General features: G+C 42.9%; 1 protein-coding gene across 10 annotated transcripts in view; it reads right to left on the bottom strand.

Moving 5' to 3' along the window:
- ERICH2 (glutamate rich 2) overlaps positions 1-11,833 on the bottom strand; it is a 63,498-nt gene extending 51,665 nt beyond the window's left edge. For 2 of the 10 annotated variants that reach the window (XM_077447968.1, XM_077447969.1), the window contains exons 1-4: positions 11,658-11,832; positions 2,148-2,448; positions 985-1,018; positions 80-180 (exon numbers count right to left, since the gene is read on the bottom strand). In XM_077447968.1, coding sequence (XP_077304094.1) covers positions 80-180; positions 985-1,018; positions 2,148-2,161 — 149 coding nt within the window. In that variant the 5' untranslated portion in view covers positions 2,162-2,448; positions 11,658-11,832. Of the gene's footprint in view, positions 1-79; positions 260-984; positions 1,019-1,971; positions 2,449-11,657 lie in introns of those variants that run through there. The other 8 variants (XM_077447970.1, XM_077447977.1, XM_077447974.1 and 5 more) reach the window with 8 other exon arrangements.
- Positions 11,834-12,808: the final 975 nt, after the last annotated feature.

Here is a 12,808-nt window from a genome sequence, read left to right as displayed (position 1 = left end):
CAATTTAATGGATTCCCAAAACAATTACAATAAAGACATGCAGTGAATCATAACTAACAAACAAAATTCTCAGTGCTACCTTTCTCTGTGGGAGTGCCAATAGTCAAAAAGTACTGATCCATAAACTAATAAGTTGTACTGTCCATAAAAATCCCAGGAAACAGAATGACTGAAAACAGCCTGGAAGGGTTAAAAACAAGTTACTATATCCAAGGGAGATGGAAGGCTGCTTTTATCCAAAGGGGCTGGGAAACCCACACTGCAAAAGAAGAGGGAGAGGGGAGAGAAGCGCCAAGCAGACTCTTGGTGTAGTACAGTTTAATATACAATGAATAAAATATATATAAAGAACCAGTCACAAAAGTGTGAAAAGGGCAGGTGTTAGCCTTGAAAAAGCTCAGAGCAAGAGCGTCCTGCCCATGGGGGGGCTGTCAGTCCATGCCGCTGCGAAGGCTACAGTGGAGGAGGATGCTGAGGAGCGAGCTGTCAGAGCCTGGACCTCGGTCTGTCAAGCTGGAGCGGAATAGCCAATCAGGATGCATTTCAGAGGCAAGCCACTCCTCCTTCCTCAGCCAAGGCCTCATTTGAACTGTCAGGCCATCAATTGGCTGGTGTCATAAGTGACCACAGCAGTGGTACTGAAGGGCAATTAACTTTTGCAGTGAGGAAAGCTTATATGAGATTTTATTGGGTGGATTTGGATCTACATTATTGAATTAAGTAGAAGATAACTACAGAAAGATAAAAGGTAGTCTAAATGATCACATACAAAGATTCCCCACCATGCTGAACTGAGTCCTCACCCCATACAGTATGAGGCTCCTTTACTGAAATTGTATTATTGTCACTTAGATAGGAGCCATCGTAATGTTGTGTGTTAATGGGAACTGGTCCAAAGCATAAGCTTAATATTTTTTATTTGAAGCTGGTGTGATTTGCAAGGCCATGCTTATTTGCTCTGGAACATTGTCAATCTGTATTTACCTTCTGGATCAAGCACTTCCAGGGTTCCTGGCACCTGAAACATACAAGTCAGATTTAGAAACTGTCAATTTTTCAATGATTATGGCATCAATACTTAACATTTAGTTTTTTTTACACACATACAACTTTTAGAAATAAACACTTGACAAATGATTTCCATGGCATTATGTTCTGCAAAGACAGAGTGCAGTGGAAGTGGTTTCCCTTCAGGTACTCTCTCCTTCATTGCAACCTTGTAGTTACATAGTAGGTGAGGTTGAAAAAAGTCCATCAAGTCCAACCTATGTGTTTGATTTTATGTCAGTATTACATTGTATATCCCTGTATGTTGTGGTCCTTCAGGTGCTTATCTAATAGTTTCTTGAAACTATCAATGCTCCCTGCTGAGACCACCGCCTGTGGAAGGGAATTCCACATCCTTGCCGCTCTTACAGTAAAGAACCCTCTACATAGTTTAAGGTTAAACCTCTTTTCTTCTAATTTTAATGAGTGGCCACGAGTCTTGTTAAACTCCCTTTTGCGAAAAAGTTTTATCCCTTGTGTGGGGTCACCGGTATGGTATTTGTATATTGAAATCATATCCCCTCTCAAGCGGCTCTTCTCCAGAAAGAATAAGTTCAGTGCTCGTAACCTTTCCTCATAACCAATATCCTCCAGACCCTTTATCAGCTTTGTTGGGCTTCTTTGTATACGCTCCATTTCCAGTACATCCTTCCTGAGGACTGGTGCCCAGAACTGGACAGCATACTCCAGGTCAGACCAGGCCACCAGAGTCATGTAGAGCGATCTGAAAAAAGGTATAAATGGGAGGAGGAGACACTGCTGTCTCAGTTGTATATACAATTTCAACTTGAGACATTGAGCTCTGTAAATAATTTTTTTTAGCTATACGTAAATGTGTAAAAGCAGCTGTTTGCATATGAAAATACAAAATATTCATATGCAACATTGTATATATACCTGACATATATTTTTTTTATTTCTTACCACAATAATGAAAAAAGTGTGTATATCAAATCACTATTTATTCCATGTAAAGCCTGATGAAAAATTTGATATGCATATATAGTAATATAGTATAGTATAGTATATAGTAATACTTCAAGATTCAAGATGAAAAAAAATGAGACATCCACATATTTTTATCCAGCAAAAAAACAGACCATCCATTGGCCATCCATCAGTATAAGATTAAAGAGGCTCAGGAACAGACACCGAACAGCTCAGGTACATTGCATTGGTGCTGTATAGAATTCTTCCAAATAATACACAGTTATCCAGAAATGTGGAGGAAGATCCGAGGCAGGTTTGTGTATAACAGGACTTAGGAAAGAAAACAAAAGATGAACAAATGGACATTCTCGGGTTGGTGTTGCGGATCCTCAAACTGCCTTATTGGGCAACCAGGACAATGAGTCTACCTTGTTCACACGGACTCTGGAGAACGATCCACGAATATCAATCCTAAAAAGGAGAATTTTTTTTAACTTAGACAAAGTAATCCAATCACTGTAAATCTTAAATCACTGCAATGCAGAATATTAGGAAACAATTAAAATTCTATTATATTTTCTGTTTAGGCTGCTATTTCCAAATAATCAAGAGTGGAAAATTAGCAGTTTTGAAAAATATTGTTTACATTGATGACTTCTTTGAATAAAGCTATGTAGATACCGACATCAGCAGCCTTTACTCACTTCAAACACTGATTGGACTGCTGGTTGGGAGTGTTATGTGCTTTTTCCGGGTAATAACTGTATGCTCCCTTTATTGCCCCTAGCCTCCCTATTACTTGCCTGATTGAGTAATGCAGACCTAACTTAAACATTTAGGTCCATTTTATTTTACTACTACAGGTTGTAATTGTATTAAAGCTGAACATTGGGGACAAAAAGATGTGCCCCTGCAGTGTGTCCTCTTCCCCACTGTAAGGGTCAACTGCTTGTTTTGCCTTATTTTTTGCTCCTTTGACAGCCGGTGCTCCACTCCCCTGTCCAACACTGCCGAAATGTGGTGGGGCCCTCGGTGCCCTCCTGTACATTGCTGGACTGATGCTCCTATGTTGTACAAAATGACCTAGAGACCTACAACTGAGGACAAAAAAGGGAGAGGAAGTCTGCAGGAGCGAGGAATAAGGTAAGTATATCTCCTTCTACATCTTCTCCTAGTTTAGCCGTTCTCCCTTTTTTCCCCGTTTAGAAACCCTTGAAAACATTTTCATATCTGAGCCCTTGTACACACGGTGGGAGATTCCGACAACCAAATCCGTCGGAGTAATTCCGACGGATTAATTCCGGAAGAGGTCCGGAAGTGATGTTGCATACACACGGTTGGACCAAGTTGTCAGAAAATCCGATTGTACATAACGTGATGACGTTATTTCGTTACAACGGGACTACGTTCAGGCTAGTAGCCGATAGCTTTGGTCTAGGAATTTGATCTGAGCATGTGTGGCACTTTGTCCGTCAGAGTAGGCTACACATGATCGGAGTATGTCCGATGGGAGCATTTTGTCGGAAAATTTTACCGGCAAGTTGGAAAACTTGGTCCGTCGGATATTCCGACGGAAACAGTCCGATGCAGACCACACACAGTCGGAATATCCGACAAAACGGTCCGATAGGACACATTCCGTTGGAATCTCCGACCGTGTGTACAAGGGCTTAGAGTATCCCTGTGGAATCCCATTAATCAGGGGCCAGTGGGAAAAATGCCCCCTACATTAGTTGTCAGTGGGAAGAATGCCCTCTATATTGGTGGTCAGAATGCCCTCCTTACAGATAGCTAATAACATGATTGGTGTCTTGTCGCTGCAAAATGGTGTTGGCCCTGGAAATGTGGGCACTACCATAGGGAGGTCAATCAGCCACAGTTCAAGGATCCTCTGGAAGGACCATAAGGTTCCACAGAACCCTGGTTGATAATATCTGCCCTAGGCAAATTGAGTAGTTACCCTTACAGTGAGGATGGGAACCAACTGCAAGGGTAAGTCCCCCCCTCCCCCAGAGTTCAGCTTTAACAAATACATACTGTACAATATATGGTAGTGGTCACATTCAACTTATTCTGCAATGTAAAAATATTTCCTCGCTCATCCAAGCAGCTTCCTCAGTTCAAATAAGTATCAGAAACATACCCAGGCCTTTATACACAACAAGTCTGGCTTAGTCACAATAACCCTGCCAATGTGGGGGTTTTAAAATGCATGAAGGTGGATGCTGATTGTCCAAAGCATGATGGCAGGTTTGAAAACACTCCATCGTCATTTGTATAATGAGTCACTATGGTTCTATGGAGTCTCGGCAGACTGACAACTCCTCACACCTTCCAGCATGCAACTCAAACACCTGCCTTATGCCGCGTACACACGACAGGTTTTTCCATCAGAATAAACTCTGACGGTCTTTCCGACGGAGTTCCGCTGAAACAGACTTGCCTACACATGATCACACCAAAGTCCGTTCGTTTTGAACATGATAACGTACAACAGGACTAGAAAAAGGAAGTTCAATAGCTGCCTTTGCGTCGTATTTGGTCCGTCGGAATAGCATACAGACGAACGGTTTTCCTGATAGGAATTGATTCCGTCTGAAAGATTTAAAACATGTTCTATTTCTAGGTCTGTCAGGATTTTTGAAAAAAAAAGTCTGCTGAACCGCTGAAGCCCACACACGATCGGAATATCCGATCAAATGATTCCATCGGACCTTTTCTGACGGAAATTCTGGTCGTGTGTACGCGGCATTAGACTTCAACCAGTTTTCATGACACCATGCTGATTTGAATATGTAAAGTAGAATGGGGTGTTTTCACACACTGTTACAGCTCTCATCATGTCCTTTAACAATCATCAATCGACCTCACACATTTCATAACACCATAGTGAGTACATTAACTCCTTTTTCTAACATTGTACGTCTTTAATACGATACAGGGCACTTAAACACCTTCCTGCCCAGACCAATTTTAAGCTTTCTGCGCTGTGGCACTTTGAATGACAATTGCGCGGTCATGCTACACTGTACCCAAATGAAATTTTTATAATTTTTTTCCCACAAATAGAGCTTTCTTTTGGTGGTATTTGATCACCTCTACGGTTTTTATTTTTTGCTAAACAAATAAAAAAAGACCGAAAATTCTGAAAAAAAATATGTTTTTTTTGTTTCAGTTTCAAAACGTTGTAAATAAGTACGTTTTTTCCTTCACTGATGGGCACTGGTGGGGCGGCACTGACGGGCACTGATAAGGCGGGACTGATGAGGTGGCACCAATGAAGTGGCACTGATGAGGTGGCATTGATGGGCACTGATATGTGGCACTGATGGGCGACAAGGATGGACACTGATAGGTGGCACAAACTGGCACTGATGGCTGGCACGGATTGACATGGATAGGCGGCACAGATGGGCATAATAGGCGGCACAGATGGGCATGGATGGGCACTGAAAGGCAGCATGGATGGGCACTGATAGGCGGCATTGAATTGTACTGATGGATGCCAATCAGTGCCAAACAATAATGCATGCCAATCAGTGATGCCCATTGCGGGCACTGATTGGCATCCATTGTGGTCTAGGGTGGCATACCTAGTGCTGGGCATCCCTGGTGGTCTGGTGGCATCCCTGGTGGTCCAGTGTGGGCATCCTCAGGGGGGCTGCGCTGATATTGATCAGCACAGACCCCCCCATCAGAGGAGCAGCCGATCGGCTCTTCTCTACTCGCATCTGACAGACGCGAGTGAGGAAAAGCCAATCACCGGCTCTTCCTATTTACACTGTGATCAGCCGTGATTGGACACGGCTGATCACGTGGTAAAGAGTCTCAGTTGGAGACTCTTTACCAAGATCGTAGTTGTGGGGTGTCAGACTGCAACCCCGCAACAACGATCGCCGAGATGCACGCCCCCGGGGTGGGGGGGGGGGGGTTGCGCAGCGGCTCAAAATCCTGAGGATGGTCTATGACGTCCAGTCAGGATTTTGAAACCACTTTGCCGCCGTCATTTGACAATGGGCGGGCGGCAAGTGGTTAAATGGCAGATCGGTGGCCCTTTATTTACCCAGTACCATTTATAATCACCATTGAGTGGCCAGCAATCGCTGTGTACCAAGTCGTAATTCGACAGCTCAGTACACAGAGGCACTGTACAGAGCAAATCCAAAGGGCTCGGTACCATGTGATTGCCATTACTGATCATCGCAGTGATCACATGCTATTGTTTACAGAGTTCATCCCTCCCCTTCCCCTTCCAACAGGGGAAGGCAAAAGAAGTAATACTTATCAATGGGCAAAGAATTAATGGATCAGCAGCTCAACACTTCTAAACGCATCTAAACTTGCGTTTAACCGCGTTTCATTTACAGGTGTTTTTCATTTTTGCCTATTTTGAAAATATATATATATATATATATATATATATATATATATATATATATATTTTTCAAACACTTCTAAACGCAAACGCGGCATGTAAATGCGGCAAAACAGATGTTTTCAATGTGGGTTACTATCTGTCAAGTTAAATCGCTCAGGAGAGGTTGTAAAAATGTCCTGCCTTAAAGTACTGGTATTAATAAGCAACTCCTACACACACACACACACAACCTTTGCTTTGGAAATAAACACTTGACAAAGGATTTCCATGGCATTTTGTAAAGACAGAGTGCAGTGAAAGTGGTTTCCTTTCGGGTACTCTCCATCTCATTGCAACCTCATGTAGAGCAATCTGAAAATAGGTATAAAACGAGACACTGCTGTCTCAGTTGTATGTAAAATTTCAGCTTGAGCCATTGAGCTCTGCAAACAGTTTTTTTTTAGATATAAGTATATATATATATATATATATATATATATATATATATATATATATATATATATGGGAGCGGAAAGCGCCATCTGTTGTTTTCATATGAAAATACAAAATTTTCATATGCAACATTATATATCCAACTGTCTTTTTTTCTTTTTTTTTTTTTTTTTTATTTCTTACCATAATAATGAAAAAGCATGTATATTTAATCACTATTTATTCCACTATATCGGGCCAATCCAAGGGCCTGGGTACCATGTGGTCGCCATTACTGATCATCACAGCAATCACATGCTATTGTTTACAGTGTTCATCCCTCCCTTTCGTCTTCTAACAGAGGAAGGAGAAAGATGGAGTACTTATCAATGGGGAAAGAATGAATAGATCCGCAGCTGCAGTTACAGATCCATTTATCCTGTTTCAGTGATAACTTTTTTTTTAACCCTTTCATGACCCCCTTTTCTCCTCCACAAACTATCTCTATGCTGTCCCTATGTGACCTGTATATTAACCCTTCACCACCTTTATCCTGCACATCTGTATAACCCCGTCATCTCCATTCTGCCACTGTATGCGATCAGTACATTAACCTCTTGACTTCTGGGGAAGAGGGGAAGCTGCCTTCTTTGCAGGTAGGAACAGAACAGTATTTGAAATCTGTGAGTACAAGGAGGGGGGACAACCCCCTGACTTCCCGTCCCCAGCCCGACTTCCCCTCTCTTTTCCTAGGCTGACGTGTGCATTGCAGGATGATGTCACTCCTGTTCATGCAGGTCATCCCGCTACTCAGAGACCGGCCTGCACTATAAGCTGAGCTGTGCATGCGCAGGTCAGTTTACGTTGCAGGAGAAGACAGCGAGCAGGCAGGTAGGGGCATTTTATTGCAGCAGATACAGTGCATGCTTCTTCTGCAATAAAAATCAATTTATTTATATTGCATAGGATGGTGCAAATGATCAGTGTGAACAGCCCCCACTGGTTTATCGCCTCTCTTGTTTATTTTCTTTAGTAAAATCAGCCTCACCAAAAACTAAAGACAACTTTTTTTTTTGGGGGGATATAGAAAAGCCCCATACACACTATTAGATTTTCTGCAGATTTTTGTCTTCAGATTTACCAAAACCATGTAGTGCAAGGGCCTGCCTGATTGCATACACATTGAAACTTTTACGGTCTGACCTCATATTATATGGTTTTGGTAAATCTGAAGACAAAAATCTGCAGAAAATCGAATAGTATGTATGAGGTCTACGGCTTTTCACTAGTGCAACTCCAAAGTTGTGCGATTTAGAGTGTGACTTTCATCTGACTTTACACTCCCTGAGACAAAGTGCCATCAGAAATCGCATCAAAGTAGTGCCGGCACCTTTTTAACCGCTTGCCGACCAGCTGCTGGCATTTTACTGCGGCAGGTCGGCAGGATCCCGCGAACCGTCGTAGCTATACGTCGGCTTGCGGGATCGGGATAGCAGGTGTGTGCACACGTCCGCTGCACTGTGGGGGTGCCAATGCTCGTGGCCGACGGTCACAATGACTGCCGGCCACGAGTGATCGCAAGCACGAGAGACAGAACAGGGACGAGCGTGTGTAAACACACAAACCCCTGTTCTGTTCTTTGAGGAATGACAGATCGTGTGTTCCTGTTAGCTAGGAACCACGATCTATCATCCTCTCTAGTCACACATAGGGAACATAGTTCTTGGGCTGAAACAACTAATCGATTAATCGACAACTAATCGATTATGAAATTAATCGATTACTATTTTCATAATCGATTAATCGGCCAGTAACAAAGTTAAAGTTAATGAGTCTGATGATATTTACCAGATTGACCTTTTAATAGTATATCTCTCCTCTAATAGTATATACAGTATATCCCCTCTAATAGTATATACAGTACATCTCTCCTCTAATGGTATATACAGTAAATCTCCCCTCTAATGGTTTATACAGTATATCTCTTCTTATAGTATATACAGTATATATCCTCTAATAGTATATACAGTATATCTTCAATAGTATATCTCCTCTAATAGTATATACAGTATATATCCCCTCTAATATATACAGTATCTCTTTTCTGTTTGTTATTCTCAGAGTGGATTAGATATTTTGCTCCCTAACCATATAGTTGTTATTTATATTTACCACTGCATAGAGATATTTAAAGAGGGATTCCACCAAAAAAAAATATTAAAAGCCAGCAGCTATAAATACTACAGCTGCTGACTTTTAATAAATTGACACTCACCTGTCCCGGGTTCCAGCGATGCCAGCAGCCGAGGCCGATCGATCGCTCGGCTCTCGGCTACTGCCGCCACCATTCTATGTGAGGGAATCAGGAAGTGAAGCGAATCGGCTTCACTTCCCGGTTCCCTACTGCGCATGCGCGAGCCGCGCCGCGCAATAGGAAATCTCCGCGCTGTCACTGGGACCCGTGTGTGTCCCAGCAGACAGCGCGGCAGGGCAGGAAATGGCGTAGACTCCCACGGGAGTCTATGCCCGGAAGTGGGTGTAAATACCTGTCTTTGACAGGTATCTCCACCCCCCTCCCCCCTGAAAGGTGTCAATTGTGACACCGGAGGGGGGGAGGGATCCGATCAGCGGAGGTTCCACTTTAGGGTGGAATTCCGCTTTAAGAATAAAATTGCCTTTTTTTTAAACATTACATATTAACTAAATTATACACCACACTTTTTTTTAAGGTTATTAACCGATTAATCGAAACAATAATCGGTCAACTAATCGATTATGAAAATAATCGTTAGTTGCAGCCCTACACAGTTCACCCCTTGATCGCCCCCTAGTGTTAACCCCTTCCCTGTCAGTGACATTAATACAGTAATCAATGCATTTTTATAGCTCTGATCGCTGTATAAATGCCAGTGGTCCCAAAAATGTGTCAAAAGTGTCCGGTGTCACAGATCGCCGCCATTACTAGTAAAAGAAAAAAATAATAATAAAAATGCTATAAATCTATCCCCTATTTTGTAGATACTATAACTTTTGTGCAAACCAATGTATCAGCATCAATATTCGCTTATTGCGATTTTTTTTTACCAAAAATATGTAGAAGAATACATATCGGCCTAAAAATTAGCTTTTTTTTTTAAAAACAAAATGAGGATATTTATTACAGCAAAAAGTACAAAATATTGTGTTTTTTCAAAATTTACGCTCTTTTTTTCGTTTATAGAGCAAAAAATAAAGAACACAGGGGCGATCAAATACCGCCAAAATAAAGCTCTATTTGATGGAAAAAAAAGGACATCAATTTTGTTTGGGCACAGTGTCGCACGACCGCGCAATTGTCAGTTAAATCGACGCAGTGCCCAATCACAAAAAATGGCCCGGTCATTCAGCAGCCAAATCTTTCAGGGCTGAAGTGGTTAAAGTCACTGCAACTTTAAGTCACATAGACTGGAATGGCTGCCATTGAAATCAATGCTTTGTGACTTGTCATGCGACTTTATGTGTCCAAAAAGTCACATGACAAGTCACACTAGTGGAAACGGAGCCTAAGGGAGGGTTATAACCCCTGTCAGTTTTTTTCCCCGCCATCTGTATCCCTTAGGGGAGATTTCCCTTCACTTCCTGTCCCACAGCCAAACAGGAAATGAGAGGAAATCCCTCCAAAGTGAGGGAATCCTGGTGTGTCGCCAGAACTAGTATCCCCATTGGAAGATTTCCTCTCTATTCCTGTTCTGGTCACAACTCAGGGTTTGAGATTTTCACAGTTGAGGATAATGATAAATAGGACAAAACAGAGATGGTGAATGCCCCTAATGGGACACAGACAGCAACAGGCATGTACTGGCCATCGGGACTACCAGGAGTTTCCCAGTGGGCCGATGGCTCAGTGGGCCACTCTGATGTAAGGGGGCTGCTGATGGGACACTCAAAATGTAAGTGGGCCGGTCTGGATGAAGTCCAGGGCCAAATTTCCGTCCCAGTCCAGCCCTGGACAGCAATAAAAACAAGCAGGGGTTCTAAGCCCTCTCCACACTATCCTTAAAAAAAAAAAAAAAAAAAAAAAGTTTGCCTTTAGGCCGGGTTCACACCGCTGCGATGCGGGAACGCCGCGAATCCGCGGCGTTTTCCCGCATCGCATTACTCCCGCCGGCAGTTCACACTGCCCTATGCGGACGGCTGGGAGTGTCAATGATATGTTAATGACACCCCCAGATCCGTCCGCATATCGCAGTGCGATCTGCCGACTCGCACAGGAATCGGATCGCATGGTGTGAACCCCCATGCGATCCGATTCTGTTGCGGACCAAAAAAAGGGTCCCGTGCGAGTTTGCTGCGGGAGCGATGCGAATTCAGCCATACTATCTGTATGGCTGAACTCGCATCGCTACGGAGATCGGATGTGATTTGCGGTGCGAATCACATCCGGATCTCCCCCCGCAGCAGTGTGAACCCAGCCTTAATTATATTTTAATACCCGTCTCTGTTTTATTACACTAAACCGCAACTACTCAGTCACATCTGCCACATGTGCGCTCAGATCTGACACACACACACAGTGATGGGACAGGCATAGCAGCTATACATCATGGGTGCTTAACCTGCAGCCCTCCAGCTGTTGCAGAACTACAAGTCCCATCATGCCTCAGCCTGTGGGAGTCATGCTTGTAACTCTCAGCTTTGCAATGACTCATGGGGCTTGTAGTTCCACCACAGCTGGGGGGCCGCAGGCGGAGCACCCATGCAATGGACAAAATAAAGACAGGACATCTAAATGAAGGGAGATTAGCTGCTTATTCCCAGGGGAGTAAAACGAGGAATTTGATTGGTTGCCATGGGCAACTGCCCTAGGTTTCCTTTCCTATCCATGAAACCAACATAACACTGGCCGCCTCACCTGCTCATCGTTCAGTGCACGAAGCTGCATCACAGCGCACACCGCACGGCGAGGTCCACACGAGCAGCTGGTACAAAACCCAAGGGATCTCTGTTGCCATGGAAACAGACGCAAGGCGGTAGCAGCAAAAATGTCTCGGGTAGGAACTAAAGACGCGCGGAAGAGTTCCGGCCTACTATTCAGCTTGGTGCTGACGCATGCGCGCTGACAGTCATCAAGCCTTAGCCTCTGTTGACATTTTGTTACTTTCTTTGAATAAGTTGGCCTAAATAGTAACATTGATGCCGTGTAAAAGCCTCTGCAAGACATGAGAAGAACTGCAAGAAATCATCAGAACACGTTTTTTTCCTGAATCCAGTGCTTTGGGCAATAAAAAATAAAAAGCAGATTGAAAACATTTTGGGGCGCACCCAATAAGAAGGCGCGCTTGCGGTGTGATGTGCCGCGTTTAAAAAAGGAGCTGCTTTAGAAAAAATTTTTTTCTTCGTCCACTTGCCGGCCAGACTGCTTTTTTTTGGCACTTTTTGTTTGCTAATCAGTATTTTTTTTTACTAGAAAATGACTCACAACCCCCAAACATTATCCATTTTGTTAGCTGAGACCCTCTGGAATAAATGGGGATTGTTGCATTTTTTTATGTCACACGGTATTTGCACAGCGTTTTGCAAGCGCATTTATTTAGGGAAAACCACACTTTAATGGATAAAAAAAAAAAAAACAAGGCACAATATTTACCCCAATTTGTAAAACGTGAAAGATAAGATTACGCTGAGTAAATAGATACCCAACATGCCTTGCTTTAAAATTGCACACTCGCGGAATCACAACAAAAACTGCAGTGCATAATAATCTCCATAGGTGACGGTTTAAACGACTTTACAGGTTACATGTTTAGCGCTACAGATGAGGTCCAGCACTAGAATGTATGCTTTCGATGCTGTGTGCAAGCATGGAGGGAGGGGGCACTTTTTTTATTATTTATTTAACTTTTTTATTTTGAAACTGTCCCTTTAATTATGTTTGTTTGTTTGATCACTTTTAATTCTATTACAGGTAATGTAAACTACCCATGTAATAGAAATAAGGATGACAGGTCCTCTTTATGGAGAGATCTGGGGTCAGGCTTGGACCACACTAAGACCCCTTTTACA

The sequence above is a fragment of the Lithobates pipiens genome, unplaced genomic scaffold (genome assembly GCF_037356315.1).
Source record: "Lithobates pipiens isolate NorthernLeopardFrog02 unplaced genomic scaffold, aLitPip1_a1.2 Scaffold_22, whole genome shotgun sequence".
NCBI classification, from domain to species: domain Eukaryota; kingdom Metazoa; phylum Chordata; class Amphibia; order Anura; family Ranidae; genus Lithobates; species Lithobates pipiens.
This window is presented reverse-complemented; position numbering and strand designations above follow the sequence as displayed.